Genomic DNA, 13,455 nt, shown 5'->3' on the forward strand with positions numbered 1-13,455 from the left:
GCACGCACGCGCAGCACAACCTTGCCACCACCGTCACCGGCCGTCGTCTCTCCTCTCTCAGGCCAGCACCCCGTAGCCGCCTCTATTCCACCCTAACTAGCCTACGCTTCTCTCTTCATATATTTGTTCCATTCCACCACTCTTCAACAAAGCAATGAGTTTCGGAACTTGCACAGAGCTATCACATTTTCGTGCAGTTGCATCAGTTAAACCTAAAGGCACCGCTACAATCACCCACATTTTGCGCATTGCAATCGGCGGTAACAACAGAGCACTATTGTCGCGTCATTTTTTGGAGATCAAGGCTATTTGATTAGCTTTTGACTTACTTTTTATTTCACGACTTTGAAAAAATTTATTTAAATTGGGGGGTCCGGGGGTTGGTTATATTTAGGGAAGGTATTAGCACCCTAAATATTCGTAGTACTCTACGAGAACCTTTTGATTTTATTTAACATTTTGTGCTATAAACTTGCTTGCTTTTATTTTTAAAAAAATGAAACTTTGAAATGATTAAAAAAAAAGGAAGACCTAATTATCTACATTTTATTGATTTGGAAGGACGAGTGTCCTCTGCCTACGTACCCGTGAGGGATCAAAACCTCGTAGTTCGGGGTTAAACAAATGACGTTTGATTTGTTTTGTGTTTTTTATTGGTTTTGAAAAAAGGTTTTAAAATAAAAAGCCAAGTGGCAAATGAGAATTTGTTTGTATTTTTTATATTGAAAGAAAAATGGACTCAAGGTATGATTAAATTGATTGAAGTTTGATTAAGAAATAAAATAAAAAAGAACGATCACTTGATTGAAAATCAAGGTTTATTATGAAAATATTTTTGTGATTTTTGATTTTTTGAATGTTTTTGTTGTTTTTGGAATAATAAATGAAAATTAAACTAACGGAGCAATAAAATTAAAAGCGCGTGGATTTTTGTGGTGACGTTGGGTCACCACAAAATCCCTAATCTAATTTTTTGTATTTTTTTATATATATATAAAGCGATAAAGAAATAAAAGACACACACCCACACACACACACTTTTCTTATTTATATTTACATTGGACCTAAATACATTCTAATTGCAGGAAAATAAATGACAATAATTAAAATGCTAAATAGAAATAAAATAAAATGCTAAAAATAAATAAAATGCAAGAAAATAAAAGAAAGGGAGAACCGAAGGGACAAAAATTACCGAAGGGAAAAAATTCCGAAGGGACTTATTCCGAAGGGACAGAAAAAAGAGAGAGAAGAAAAGAATAGCTCGTCAACACAAGCTAAATGAGGGAGAAGAGAGAAAAGTTCTTTGACAACTCAAGAGAACTTTTGGTGTCCTTTGAAGTGTGGAATGAGGGCTCTATTTATAGGTGAGGAGGTTGATGAGAATGGAAAAGTGGTTTAATGGATTTTGATGGTGATTTGAATGATGTTTAATGGTGAATTTTAAAAGAGGAATGTGAAAGTTGACACTTGACTTGAAAAATTTTGGACCATGGACATTTTATTTTTGGACTCATTAAAAAAAGTTATATAATAAAAAATAAAAAAAACTTATAGAAGTAATTAAACTAAAAATAAAAAAGGTAAAATGGAAAATAATAGGAAAAAAAGTTTCTGACTCTGAGATTGTGCCTTTGAAAGTGGCGTGTAAACAAGACTTGTACTATGTTTTTTGGACATTTTCTTTTGGACATTTAAAAAAGGAAAAAAAAAAGTGACTAAAATAAAAGAATAAAAATAACTAAAAATTAAAATTAAAATTACAAGAAAATTAATAAAAGATGGAAATTTTACTAATAAAAAAGAAAGGAGAGAAGAGGGCCCAATATCGGAACAAAAAATGAGGTATTTTAAAGTACCCCTCTACCGAAATTTCCTTGAAAAGTCAGAGACTAATCAGGGTCAAAAGGCACATGAATGTAGGACCTTAGGTCAAAAATTGGGGTATGACAGATGCCCCTATTTAAGTTTCTTCGTCCGGAGATTTGAAGATGGAATCTTCGAGTTGACGGAACGAAGAGACTTAAATACAAAAGTACACCAATTTTGGACCTAAGATGCTGTCAAATGCTCATGATATAAGTATGAATGCAAGACGGCAAAGATGATTTGACTGGGGAGAGAAACAACAACGGGATACCCAAGTTTGTTAAAGAAAGGGATCCGACTCCGCTAGGGAATGTAGTTTCACTGGGGAAAAGATTGTCTACAAGACTTTTAGCGACATCTCTTGAACAGCTAAGCTGGGAATGACACTATTGAAATTGAAAGTGATTAGTGACATCACTAGAACAGCTAAGCTGGGGATGACACTATTGAAGTTGAAATTGACCGGTGACATCACTAGAACAGCTAACGCTGGGGATGACACCTCTGAAATTGAAATTGACCGGTGACATCACTAGAACAACTAATGTTGGGGATGACACCATTGAAATTGAAATTGATTAGTGACATCACTAGAACAGCTACGCTGGGGATGACACTTTTGACATTGATTTGATTAGTGACATCACTAGAACAGCTAACGCTGGGGATGACACTTTTTATAAGACAAGAATTTTTGCAAGCTATTCACTTGACACTGGTGATGACAAAAGAGGCTTGCAAGCTATTTGCTTGACACTCGTGATGACAAAAAGAGGGTTGCAAGCTATTCGCTTGACACACAGGTAACAAAAGATGTTTGCAAGCTATTCGCTTGACACATAGGTAACAAAAGACGCATGCAAGCTATTCGCTTGACACAAAGGTAACAAAAGATATTTGCAAGCTATTCGCTTGACACTCGTGATGACAAAAGAGGGTTGCAAGCTATTCGCTTGACATACAGGTAACAAAAGATGTTTGCAAGCTATTCGCTTGACACAAAGGCAACAAAAGATATTTGCAAGCTATTCGCTTGACACACAGGTAACAAAAGATATTTGCAAGTTATTCGCTTGACACTCATGATGACAAAAGAGGTTTGCAAGCTATTCGCTTGACACGCAGGTAACAAAAGATGTTTGCAAGCTATTCACTTGACTCATAGGTAACAAAATATGTTTGCAAGCTATTCGCTTGACACCAAGATAACAATAGAGGTTTGCAAGCTATTCGCTTGACACGAAGGTAACAAAATAAGTTTGCAAGCTATCCACTTGACACCAAGGTAACAAAATAGGTTTGCAAGCTATTTTCTTGACGCACCATGAGGGAAGATCGAACTGAAGGGATACGACAAAACAAGACTATGGGTGACCAATGCGGTTATGTATGAATGATGTTGTGTATATGCTGGGTATGAATGAATGTATGAATATGTGAAAGTATTAGTGTATGAATGTCTGAATGTATAAATGTATGAATGTAATTCGTATGACTGTATGAAGTGTATATGACAGGTGACTTGATGAAACGAGACAAGACAGGTAAGACAGGAGGCGGACTGACATCGCAGCACAAACACTCGACAAACTTCCTTGGAGATGATATTATTGTGAACCAATCGAGCCATTGACGAGGTAAAGTCAGGCAAAAGGTAGCAACAGATGTCTCCTGGGGATAAAGCCCATTGTTAACCAAAAGAATCTGGAAGAAGTTGCCATTTTGTAAACCGACGCGGAGTGTTCTTCCACTGGTATGCTTCAACAGTCATTTTTTGTATATTTTTTTTTGAAAATCCCTAACTTTTGCCTGGACCGCCCTTTCAGGTTTTCAGTCCACCGGGAGTATATTCCTTTTTTATGCCCCTAATTTTTGCCTGGACCGCCCTTTCGGGTTTTCAGTCCACCGGGACGCTCTCTATTGCCTAAGCCGCCTTTTCAGGTTTTCAACTTAGCGAGCTTTTATTTTTGTATTTTTTTTGTATTTTTGGACTGTGATAGCATCTTGCTCAAAGCAGAGGTCCTTTCCACATTGCTTAGCCATGTTTCTATTTCGGAGTGTAACTGTTTTCGAGGCGGATGCTGATGTACGCTTCACCTACTCATAAGTTCAAAGAGAGCGTGTTTGTTGTTCACACTTTTCAAAAGATGTAAAAAAGTTTTATATTTTGAAAATTTTTGCTTCAAGTATTGCCATCAAAAATAGAAGAAATTTTGCAAATAGAATAAACGGGAGTTCCAAATAAATGGGCACAGGCTCAAATTTGATGAATTGAGTGGGGACCTGCCAATGGCATGGCTCCACGGATCTTTGAAAAATTTGGAAAATGGTAAATATATTGGAAGGTACATTGAACACAATAACCGTTATACTCCCAAACAACTTTGAATGCCCCTGTTTCGAGTCTTTGATTTGCAGATGCTTCGAATCGAAGGTTCTTTGATAACATGTATGCCCCAAGTGGATTGTGCCTGACTGATGCAGTTACTTTGTCATGATCCTTAACTTTTGCATAGATCGCACTTTTCGGGTTTTCAATCTATCAGGATAAATCATCATTTTTTTTTGTCTCTAATTTTTGCCTGGACAGCCCTTTTGGGTTTTCAGTCCACCGAGACGCTCATTTTTGCCTAAGTCGCCTTTTTAGATTCGCGACTTATCGAGCTCATATTTTTGACAGAGTATTTCTTGACTGCACTGGCATTCATAGGACGTGTGAGTTTGTTGCCGTCCATAATTGTAAAAGTCATTGCACATGGGCCTTCATAACTAGGCATCCACTTGCCCCTGGAGTCTGGTTGGAAAGTAGTACAAAGTTCCCTTCTTGAAATTCATGGGGACGGACCTTTTTGTTAGAAGCTTGTTTCAAACCTCTTTTGATATATTTGTACAAGGTCGTCATGCGTTTAAATTCAATCAAGCTTGGACTTTATCAGAACTCCTATTGACGGGACTTCGATCTTCGCGGGAAGCACGACCTCCATGTTGCATATTGGGGAAGGAGGGGGGGCTGCCCCTGTTGAAATGTGTATTGAAATACGATATCTGAGAAAAGCGAATGGTAGCACCCCGAGCCAGTCTTTGTAATCGAAAGTCATCTTCTGGACAATCTCCTTTTGTTTGCAGCTTCAATGGCTAAGATGCCCCAGTATGTGAGAGATCTCATCGGGAATCTCTTCATTCTCCTTCTTCAGCTTCGGACACAGGGAACTCACAGTTGGAAGAGAGTACATGGTTAATGTGTTCAACGGGTTTATTAATGCATGATTTGATTATTGATATAAACATTATGATTATGTAGATACGTGGAAATGATTAAAGGAAAAAAATAATTTTTTGGTTTTTTGTATTACCATTTTTTCCAAGAAAAAAAGCACAAAATAAAAACAAAGTCGGGATCAAAGCGACTTTTTTAATGATGAAAATACATAAAGCAAAAAGCCATAAACAAGTTCACTTCCATCTCGGGTGGGACGAAAGGATTTTTTTTGAAAAACACAAAGCAACAAACAAACATATTAATTGAACAGATGAGTAATAGAAATAAACATCAGCAACGACCCGATTGCAGATTAAACATTTCATGTGTCAACCTTAGATACCAAGATCTGATAGCGGATTAACTTGCACATTCAAATTCAAACTCTTCGAAAGGTATAAGGTTTTTTCGGATCAACTTCTGAACTATCTTCTGCAACGCAAAACAGTGCTCGATATCATGACTTGGTGCCCCTTGATGGAAAGCACAGGATAGGTCAGGTTGATACCAAACCGGCAACCCGTTAGGCACCTGAGGAGGCGCTCTAGTTTGGACAAGGTTCTTCATGAGCAAGATGGGAAGCAGCTCCGCATATGTCATTTGGATTGGGTCAAACTGCATCCTTGGAGCCTGTTGTCGAGGCTGTTGATATTGTCGTTCGAGCCCTTGCTGGAACTGCGAAGCTACCAGTGAAACTACCAGGGTACTCAATCTCTTTAACTCGGCCTGGAGTGTTGTTGCCTCTTCGCGAATGCTCGTGGATTTCTTGTTCAAACATATATGTTCTTTCTTTTTGTTTGCACGAGTGTTGTAAGTGCGAGTTGACTTTGGATGAGAACAGTCGGACCACTTTTGAAACGGGTTGACCTTTTATGGAAAAGAAGAATTTGTGAGACTCGGAATTGAGACTATGAAATGTAAAATGATGCATGATGCTTATGCAAAAAAAACACATTTTTTTTCGAATGACTTGTCAAAGTAATTGTAAACATCATAAGGAATGTTATTTCATTTGATTATTTTGAAATATTACATACAGTTCCATTAAGAACAAAGCAAAGCCAAAGACAAAGTCCCCAACAAAGCTAAGGTCTATTTTAAGACTTATGAAATTGTATTACTTGGTATTCCTTTTTACAAGGTCCATACCTCTGATATTTATAAAAACTTATCTAAGTCCTTCGGTATTTAATGAGAAAAAGTTTATGAATGAATGCATGTATGCATGATTATGCAACAAGAACGATGAAAACATGGTGAGGTTTAAGTCCATATGTTGGAGTCAAGGGTAACAACGCCATTTGGTAAGGACTATGGTTTCAAATGTACCTGTATCACGGGTTCTACAAAGTTCCCAAAGTTTTCAACCACTTCCGAATATTTGTTAGGTGACGAGAGTACTCTCGTTCCAACAAAATTCGTAGGTTAGTCTCGTTTGGGTGTAGTATCGCGTGTCAACCAATACGAGAGTACTCTCGACTAGCCACCGCACTACGTCCTAAAAGGCCAAGATGGGTTAAAGGTGACTAAAAGTTCTCAACTTCGACGGTCACTTGAAAGTAACATGCCATACGCGAGTACTCACGACGACAAAAGTATACCTCCAAGATCCCTCCATTGAGTGGGTTATCACATGTACCAATACCGAAGAGTACTCTTGGCATGGAAACTATGATTATACCCGGTCCTATCTTAATTTCCCTCAAGTCCGGGTGTAGAACTTATCTCACCACTCACGTTAAAAGAAAGAAGAAAGAAGAAGGGGAGAATATACATACACGTATTTCCATCTTTTTTTTTTTTGATTTTTTTGGATTTTTTAAGCAAGTTTAAAGCACAAAATTTTAAACAAAACCAAGTTAGGCTTAACCCTCTTAAGGTATCCCCAGTGAAGTCGCCATTTTTGTCGCGTCATTTTTTGGAGATCAAGGCTATTTGATTAGCTTTTGACTTACTTTTTATTTCACGACTTTGAAAAAATTTATTTAAATTGGGGGGTCCGGGGGTTGGTTATATTTAGGGAAGGTATTAGCACCCTAAATATTCGTAGTACTCTACGAGAACCTTTTGATTTTATTTAACATTTTGTGCTATAAACTTGCTTGCTTTTATTTTTAAAAAAATGAAACTTTGAAATGATTAAAAAAAAAGGAAGACCTAATTATCTACATTTTATTGATTTGGAAGGACGAGTGTCCTCTGCCTACGTACCCGTGAGGGATCAAAACCTCGTAGTTCGGGGTTAAACAAATGACGTTTGATTTGTTTTGTGTTTTTTATTGGTTTTGAAAAAAGGTTTTAAAATAAAAAGCCAAGTGGCAAATGAGAATTTGTTTGTATTTTTTATATTGAAAGAAAAATGGACTCAAGGTATGATTAAATTGATTGAAGTTTGATTAAGAAATAAAATAAAAAAGAACGATCACTTGATTGAAAATCAAGGTTTATTATGAAAATATTTTTGTGATTTTTGATTTTTTGAATGTTTTTGTTGTTTTTGGAATAATAAATGAAAATTAAACTAACGGAGCAATAAAATTAAAAGCGCGTGGATTTTTGTGGTGACGTTGGGTCACCACAAAATCCCTAATCTAATTTTTTGTATTTTTTTATATATATATAAAGCGATAAAGAAATAAAAGACACACACCCACACACACACACTTTTCTTATTTATATTTACATTGGACCTAAATACATTCTAATTGCAGGAAAATAAATGACAATAATTAAAATGCTAAATAGAAATAAAATAAAATGCTAAAAATAAATAAAATGCAAGAAAATAAAAGAAAGGGAGAACCGAAGGGACAAAAATTACCGAAGGGAAAAAATTCCGAAGGGACTTATTCCGAAGGGACAGAAAAAAGAGAGAGAAGAAAAGAATAGCTCGTCAACACAAGCTAAATGAGGGAGAAGAGAGAAAAGTTCTTTGACAACTCAAGAGAACTTTTGGTGTCCTTTGAAGTGTGGAATGAGGGCTCTATTTATAGGTGAGGAGGTTGATGAGAATGGAAAAGTGGTTTAATGGATTTTGATGGTGATTTGAATGATGTTTAATGGTGAATTTTAAAAGAGGAATGTGAAAGTTGACACTTGACTTGAAAAATTTTGGACCATGGACATTTTATTTTTGGACTCATTAAAAAAAGTTATATAATAAAAAATAAAAAAAACTTATAGAAGTAATTAAACTAAAAATAAAAAAGGTAAAATGGAAAATAATAGGAAAAAAAGTTTCTGACTCTGAGATTGTGCCTTTGAAAGTGGCGTGTAAACAAGACTTGTACTATGTTTTTTGGACATTTTCTTTTGGACATTTAAAAAAGGAAAAAAAAAAGTGACTAAAATAAAAGAATAAAAATAACTAAAAATTAAAATTAAAATTACAAGAAAATTAATAAAAGATGGAAATTTTACTAATAAAAAAGAAAGGAGAGAAGAGGGCCCAATATCGGAACAAAAAATGAGGTATTTTAAAGTACCCCTCTACCGAAATTTCCTTGAAAAGTCAGAGACTAATCAGGGTCAAAAGGCACATGAATGTAGGACCTTAGGTCAAAAATTGGGGTATGACAACTATCAATGTCGAGCTCGAACTCGAAAAAGAACAACGATAGAAGCAGAGTTGTTGCTGTTAAAGCTGAATTAGGTCAAGGTCTTACTTACAAGGACTCCGGAGTTGACATTGACGCTGGTTCTGAGCTTGTTCGAAGAATTGCCAAGATGGCTCCCGGGATTGGTGGCTTCGGTGGTTTATTCCCCCTTGGTAACTCATTTTTCTTTTGAACTTGTTTCCATTCCATTTTGCATGTAGAATTGATTCTAACGTAACGGCTTATTTGAGTTTATCTATTCAGCTTATGACTTTGTCAGCTCATTTTCATGAGTTCACTAGGATAGCTTATGAAAACAGCTTATACGTTGTATGAGAGAAGCTTGACTCTCTTACATCTTGTATTACAGAAATAGCTTATAGATAATTATTTATATGATAACCGTTTATGCTATAAGCGCTTAATTAAACTATTTATCCTATCAAGACCTCAAGCTGAGATTCATAGCTTTTGACTCTAGAATTGAATTTTAGTAAATTGAAGTCATTTTTTTTTAGAATACTATTTTCCAACATACCCCAGTGGCCCACTGTAAAAATGTTTTTTGCAATTCCAACCTTGTAATTTAAAGATTCTTTTCTTTTAGACCTTCCTGACATCAAATTTCAGAATTAAAGGTACTTTTGGCCCCTGTCATTTGGGAAAATCACCTCCCTACCACATCATTTATTTTGTACAGTTAAATAACACGAAAGTCTAAATGCAAAGAATCTTTAAATTACAAGGTTGGAATCTCAAACAAGGAAATTACAGACGGGCAAACTGGATTTCGATCAAATGTCAGGGGGCAAAAATGTATTTAACCCTTGTTTGTTTAGTTCCTTTTTATTGGATATTGATTTGACTTGTTTTGCGTAGGTGATTCATATCTCGTTGCTGGTACTGATGGTGTTGGGACGAAGGTGATGCTTGCCTTTGAAACTGGCATTCATGACACTATTGGGATTGATCTGGTAAACATTTTGGAATTCTGATTTTTGAATTTTGAGTGTTTCTGTTACTTAGGGTTTGAGTTTTGATTGTTTTTCTCTCTAGGTTGCGATGAGCGTCAATGACATTGTTACTTCGGGGGCAAAGCCTTTATTTTTCCTAGATTACTTTGCTACTGGTCACCTTGATGTGGATGTTGCTGAACAGGTAATGGATGTGCTTCTAGCTGGTTTGGTTTGAACTTTGTGAGTGTCGTAAAAATGCCTATTCCTCATTTGATTTTCTCTTCTTCAGGTTATAAAAGGAATTGTTGATGGTTGTAAGCAATCTGATTGTGCTCTTCTCGGAGGAGAGGTATTGAAATATTTTGTGGTTTATTCTTTCCAATTGGATTTGCCGTCTCGTCTATTCTTGCCAACTCATAATAAATTTAGGGTAGACAAAATGAAGTAACTAGAGCATTCATTCTTAAAATATCTCTATTTTTGAAAGAACTTATTGCTAGTATCTGATATTGAGGGGGCATAGCATGAAATATATGCGGGAAAAGTTTGAGGTATACTTATTGAGGTGTGATTTAGCTATTTGAGAAAACCACAATAGAACAAAGGCTGCATTTAGATAAGCTTGAGTCGGGTAGAGGAAGACTTAAGAAATTTATTCAAAAAAAAAAAATTAACTATTATAGAAGACCTCATTCTAAATGGTTTTATTGGAATTTGGTTTATCCATGCAATGATCTATTCAAGTCGTAATTCTTCTTATTAGGATAAGACATGTTCAATTGCTTATTTGGATAGGACATGTTCAATTGCTTCTTACAATAAGAATTGTTAAATTTAAATTTTCTTGTTTTATTGTAAGTGTCCTATTGACATTTTATTCAAACACCATTAGCTTATTGCAATCTTATATTGTTGTCAATTAAATTAAGCACATGAGTATATTACAATCAATCTCTATTTAAATACATAACTTCCTTTTCTCACACACGCACAACTGCATTCTATTATAAATGTCGATGAAGATAATGATTATTTATATTGCTCCTCTAATTAGTTTTATACACTTTTCAGACTGCAGAGATGCCTGGTCTATACAAAGAAGGTGAGTATGATCTTAGTGGTTGTGCGGTTGGGATTGTAAAGAAAGATTCCGTTATCAATGGAAAAGACATTACCGCGGGCGACATTCTTATCGGTTTACCATCAAGTGGAGTTCACTCTAATGGTTTTTCACTTGTTAGAAGGTTGGTTTTGAGTATGAAATCTATTATATTTTATAAAATTATTGGCTTACTGAAATATATCAATATATTTTGGTAGAGTACTTGAGAAAAGCGGTCTTTCATTGAAAGATAAACTCCCTGGCGCTAGCACTACAGTTGCAGAAGCTTTAATGGCTCCAACTAAGATCTATGTTAAACAGGTTATTTATGATTCTTTGCAACATTCTTCATTTTTTTTTTAAACTCACTCCCCTTTTGATCTTGAAGTTGTCTCTTGTCTTTTTGAAATAGGTGCTTGACATAGTCAGCAAAGGAGGGGTAAAGGGAATTGCCCATATTACTGGTGGCGGTTTCACAGACAATATTCCTCGAGTTTTTCCAGAAGGTTTTGGTGCTTCTATATACAAAGACTCGTGGGAAATGCCTGCAGTTTTCAAATGGCTTCAGCAGGTAAATTCTTAGAATTTTGTTTAAAATTATTTATATCAATAATAATATACTTAAATTTGATCTTCAAATCTTTTGGAGACAAAAGTGCACAATACTAATTACCTCTCACATTAGGCTGGGAAGATCGAAGATTCTGAGATGATGCGCACTTTTAATATGGGCATTGGGATGGTCCTTGTAGCCACTCCAGAGGCAGCTAATAGAATACTTGAAAACAGAAGTGATACAGAGAAAGCCTACCGCATAGGTGAAGTTATTAGCGGAAAGGGTGTGATTTACTGTTAGTTTAGCTTGTTTATAACTTTGGACATATGAACTTTCAAGTATTACTGTCATGTTCACTACCTATATTGCTAGGAATAGTACTTGCATTGCCTTCTAGATTTCTAATGTATGAGAAATGAGTTTTAAATGATGGTGCATACTTTTTACCCTCAAAATTTTAATGCATTATATTCATATCTTTGGCATAAATGCATGTATAGAAAGATCCAACTGAAGGCATTCCATCCGATGTAGCAGACCTACCCTCCTCACCTGAAGGAATTTTAGTACAATTTTTCCAGCAGTTTGTGTTTTTTTTCTTTCTGTTTGAATGTTTTCGAGAAACTCAAGTCTAATGGCAGAACAAGATACTCTGACTTGGGGTTGGATATGATAAGGACATTGTCCTGAAGTTGAGAAAATAAGTCAAATATTAACAAATTAATTGTACTTTTCATGCATATCGATAATTGTATTATCTTCTAAAGACAAAAGTGTGGCTTATTTGGATTTGTATGTGAGCAGGGTTGAGAACTGTATTATGTTCTAAATTCTGCTCAATGGTGAAAATGCGTTTTTTCCACTCATGATAAAGCAAAACAACATCATCATTTAACAGAAACATATGTTAAAAAAAGAAAAATACTGATTAAACAATGACAGGTAAAAAATTATTGTAACAAATAGTAGCATTCTTAATTGAGAGGATGAATTTCAACAATGCATTAAGGAGTATATTGTAGTATATGTTGTCTATAAAAGGGCTGGCTAGACAGTAGACATATGGATTGTTTTCGTGTTGTATGAATTTTAGTGAGGTTGGTTTGTAGCTTTCCCCTGCTGCTAAGCATGCATATGTTTGTGTTGAATCTATGTCCCATTGATATCAAAATTAACAAAAAGGGGTGAAATTCCAATGTTGAATATTAATAAATAATCACACATGTTCAGTTAATAAAATTATCCCTCATTGATTGAATTTAACTATTTGAGAAATGATTACAACTAAGTTAATCACACACATCAACTCAAAAAAAAAAAAAAAAAGAAGTTAATCACACACATACAACACCCTTGCTCAACTAAAATTAAAATAATAATAATTTGCCAAACAACAACGATTGTTGGTGCATGCTGAGGGCAATCCTCTTTATGCAAAATGGTGCAACCAAACGTCTCTAATTTATTCTAGCCCTGACTACTTCGACCACATTGACTCTAATCAAAACGTTCACCCCGTTCAAAATGTAAAAAATGGTAAATTTCAAAGTGGTATGATAATGTGCTCGTCTTTTTAAATTTTTAAGTTTATTGATGGTATGTATTTGACTTTCAAAATGTATGAAGAATGTTACTATAACTTCGAATTTGATTACACTCTTACTATTTTAATATTTAAATGAAGTTTATTCTATGAGAGAGAATGCATGTTATTTTCTCTAATTTAGTTAAAGGGTGCTTTCTTTGGTCAATTGAGATATGGTATACGGACAACTTTCCCCAGCTCAATGGTGAAAAAGAACAGTTAAAGGCTCAACATAATTTGAGTGAAATTTCTCTCTTATCTTGTCTTCACTTCACTACAACATTGATTATGATGTTGTCTCCAACTTGGATATTCATGAATCATGAATTCATGATCACTATTATAGATATTCCATAAACTCTTGCACGAATTTTACTGTTATCTTGATTTTAGGGGCCGGTTTTTTAACCATTTAGATATTTTTCTAATTATTTATAAAATGAAAATTGAGGTCACACAAGCGCCTATGTGTGGGATAAGCTTCAGTTCACTCAAGTTCAAAAGATCAATAAAAATTAAATAAAAGCCATGT

The 13,455-nt window shown here is 35.1% G+C and overlaps 1 protein-coding gene across 1 annotated transcript; it reads left to right on the top strand.

The window, feature by feature from the left end:
- LOC146925065 (phosphoribosylformylglycinamidine cyclo-ligase, chloroplastic/mitochondrial-like) lies at positions 1 to 11,827 on the top strand. The gene is made up of 9 exons (XM_085710034.1): positions 1 to 273; positions 8,707 to 8,897; positions 9,604 to 9,698; positions 9,781 to 9,882; positions 9,970 to 10,029; positions 10,752 to 10,924; positions 11,001 to 11,103; positions 11,195 to 11,353; positions 11,468 to 11,827. The coding sequence occupies exons 1-9, from the start codon at positions 155 to 157 to the stop codon at positions 11,636 to 11,638; spliced, it is 1,173 nt and encodes a 390-aa protein (XP_085566160.1). The 5' UTR covers positions 1 to 154; the 3' UTR covers positions 11,639 to 11,827.
- Positions 11,828 to 13,455: the final 1,628 nt, after the last annotated feature.

The sequence above is a fragment of the Medicago sativa genome, chromosome 5 (assembly GCF_051527215.1).
Source record: "Medicago sativa cultivar Bolivia chromosome 5, Bolivia_mono, whole genome shotgun sequence".
Lineage (NCBI taxonomy): Eukaryota > Viridiplantae > Streptophyta > Magnoliopsida > Fabales > Fabaceae > Medicago > Medicago sativa.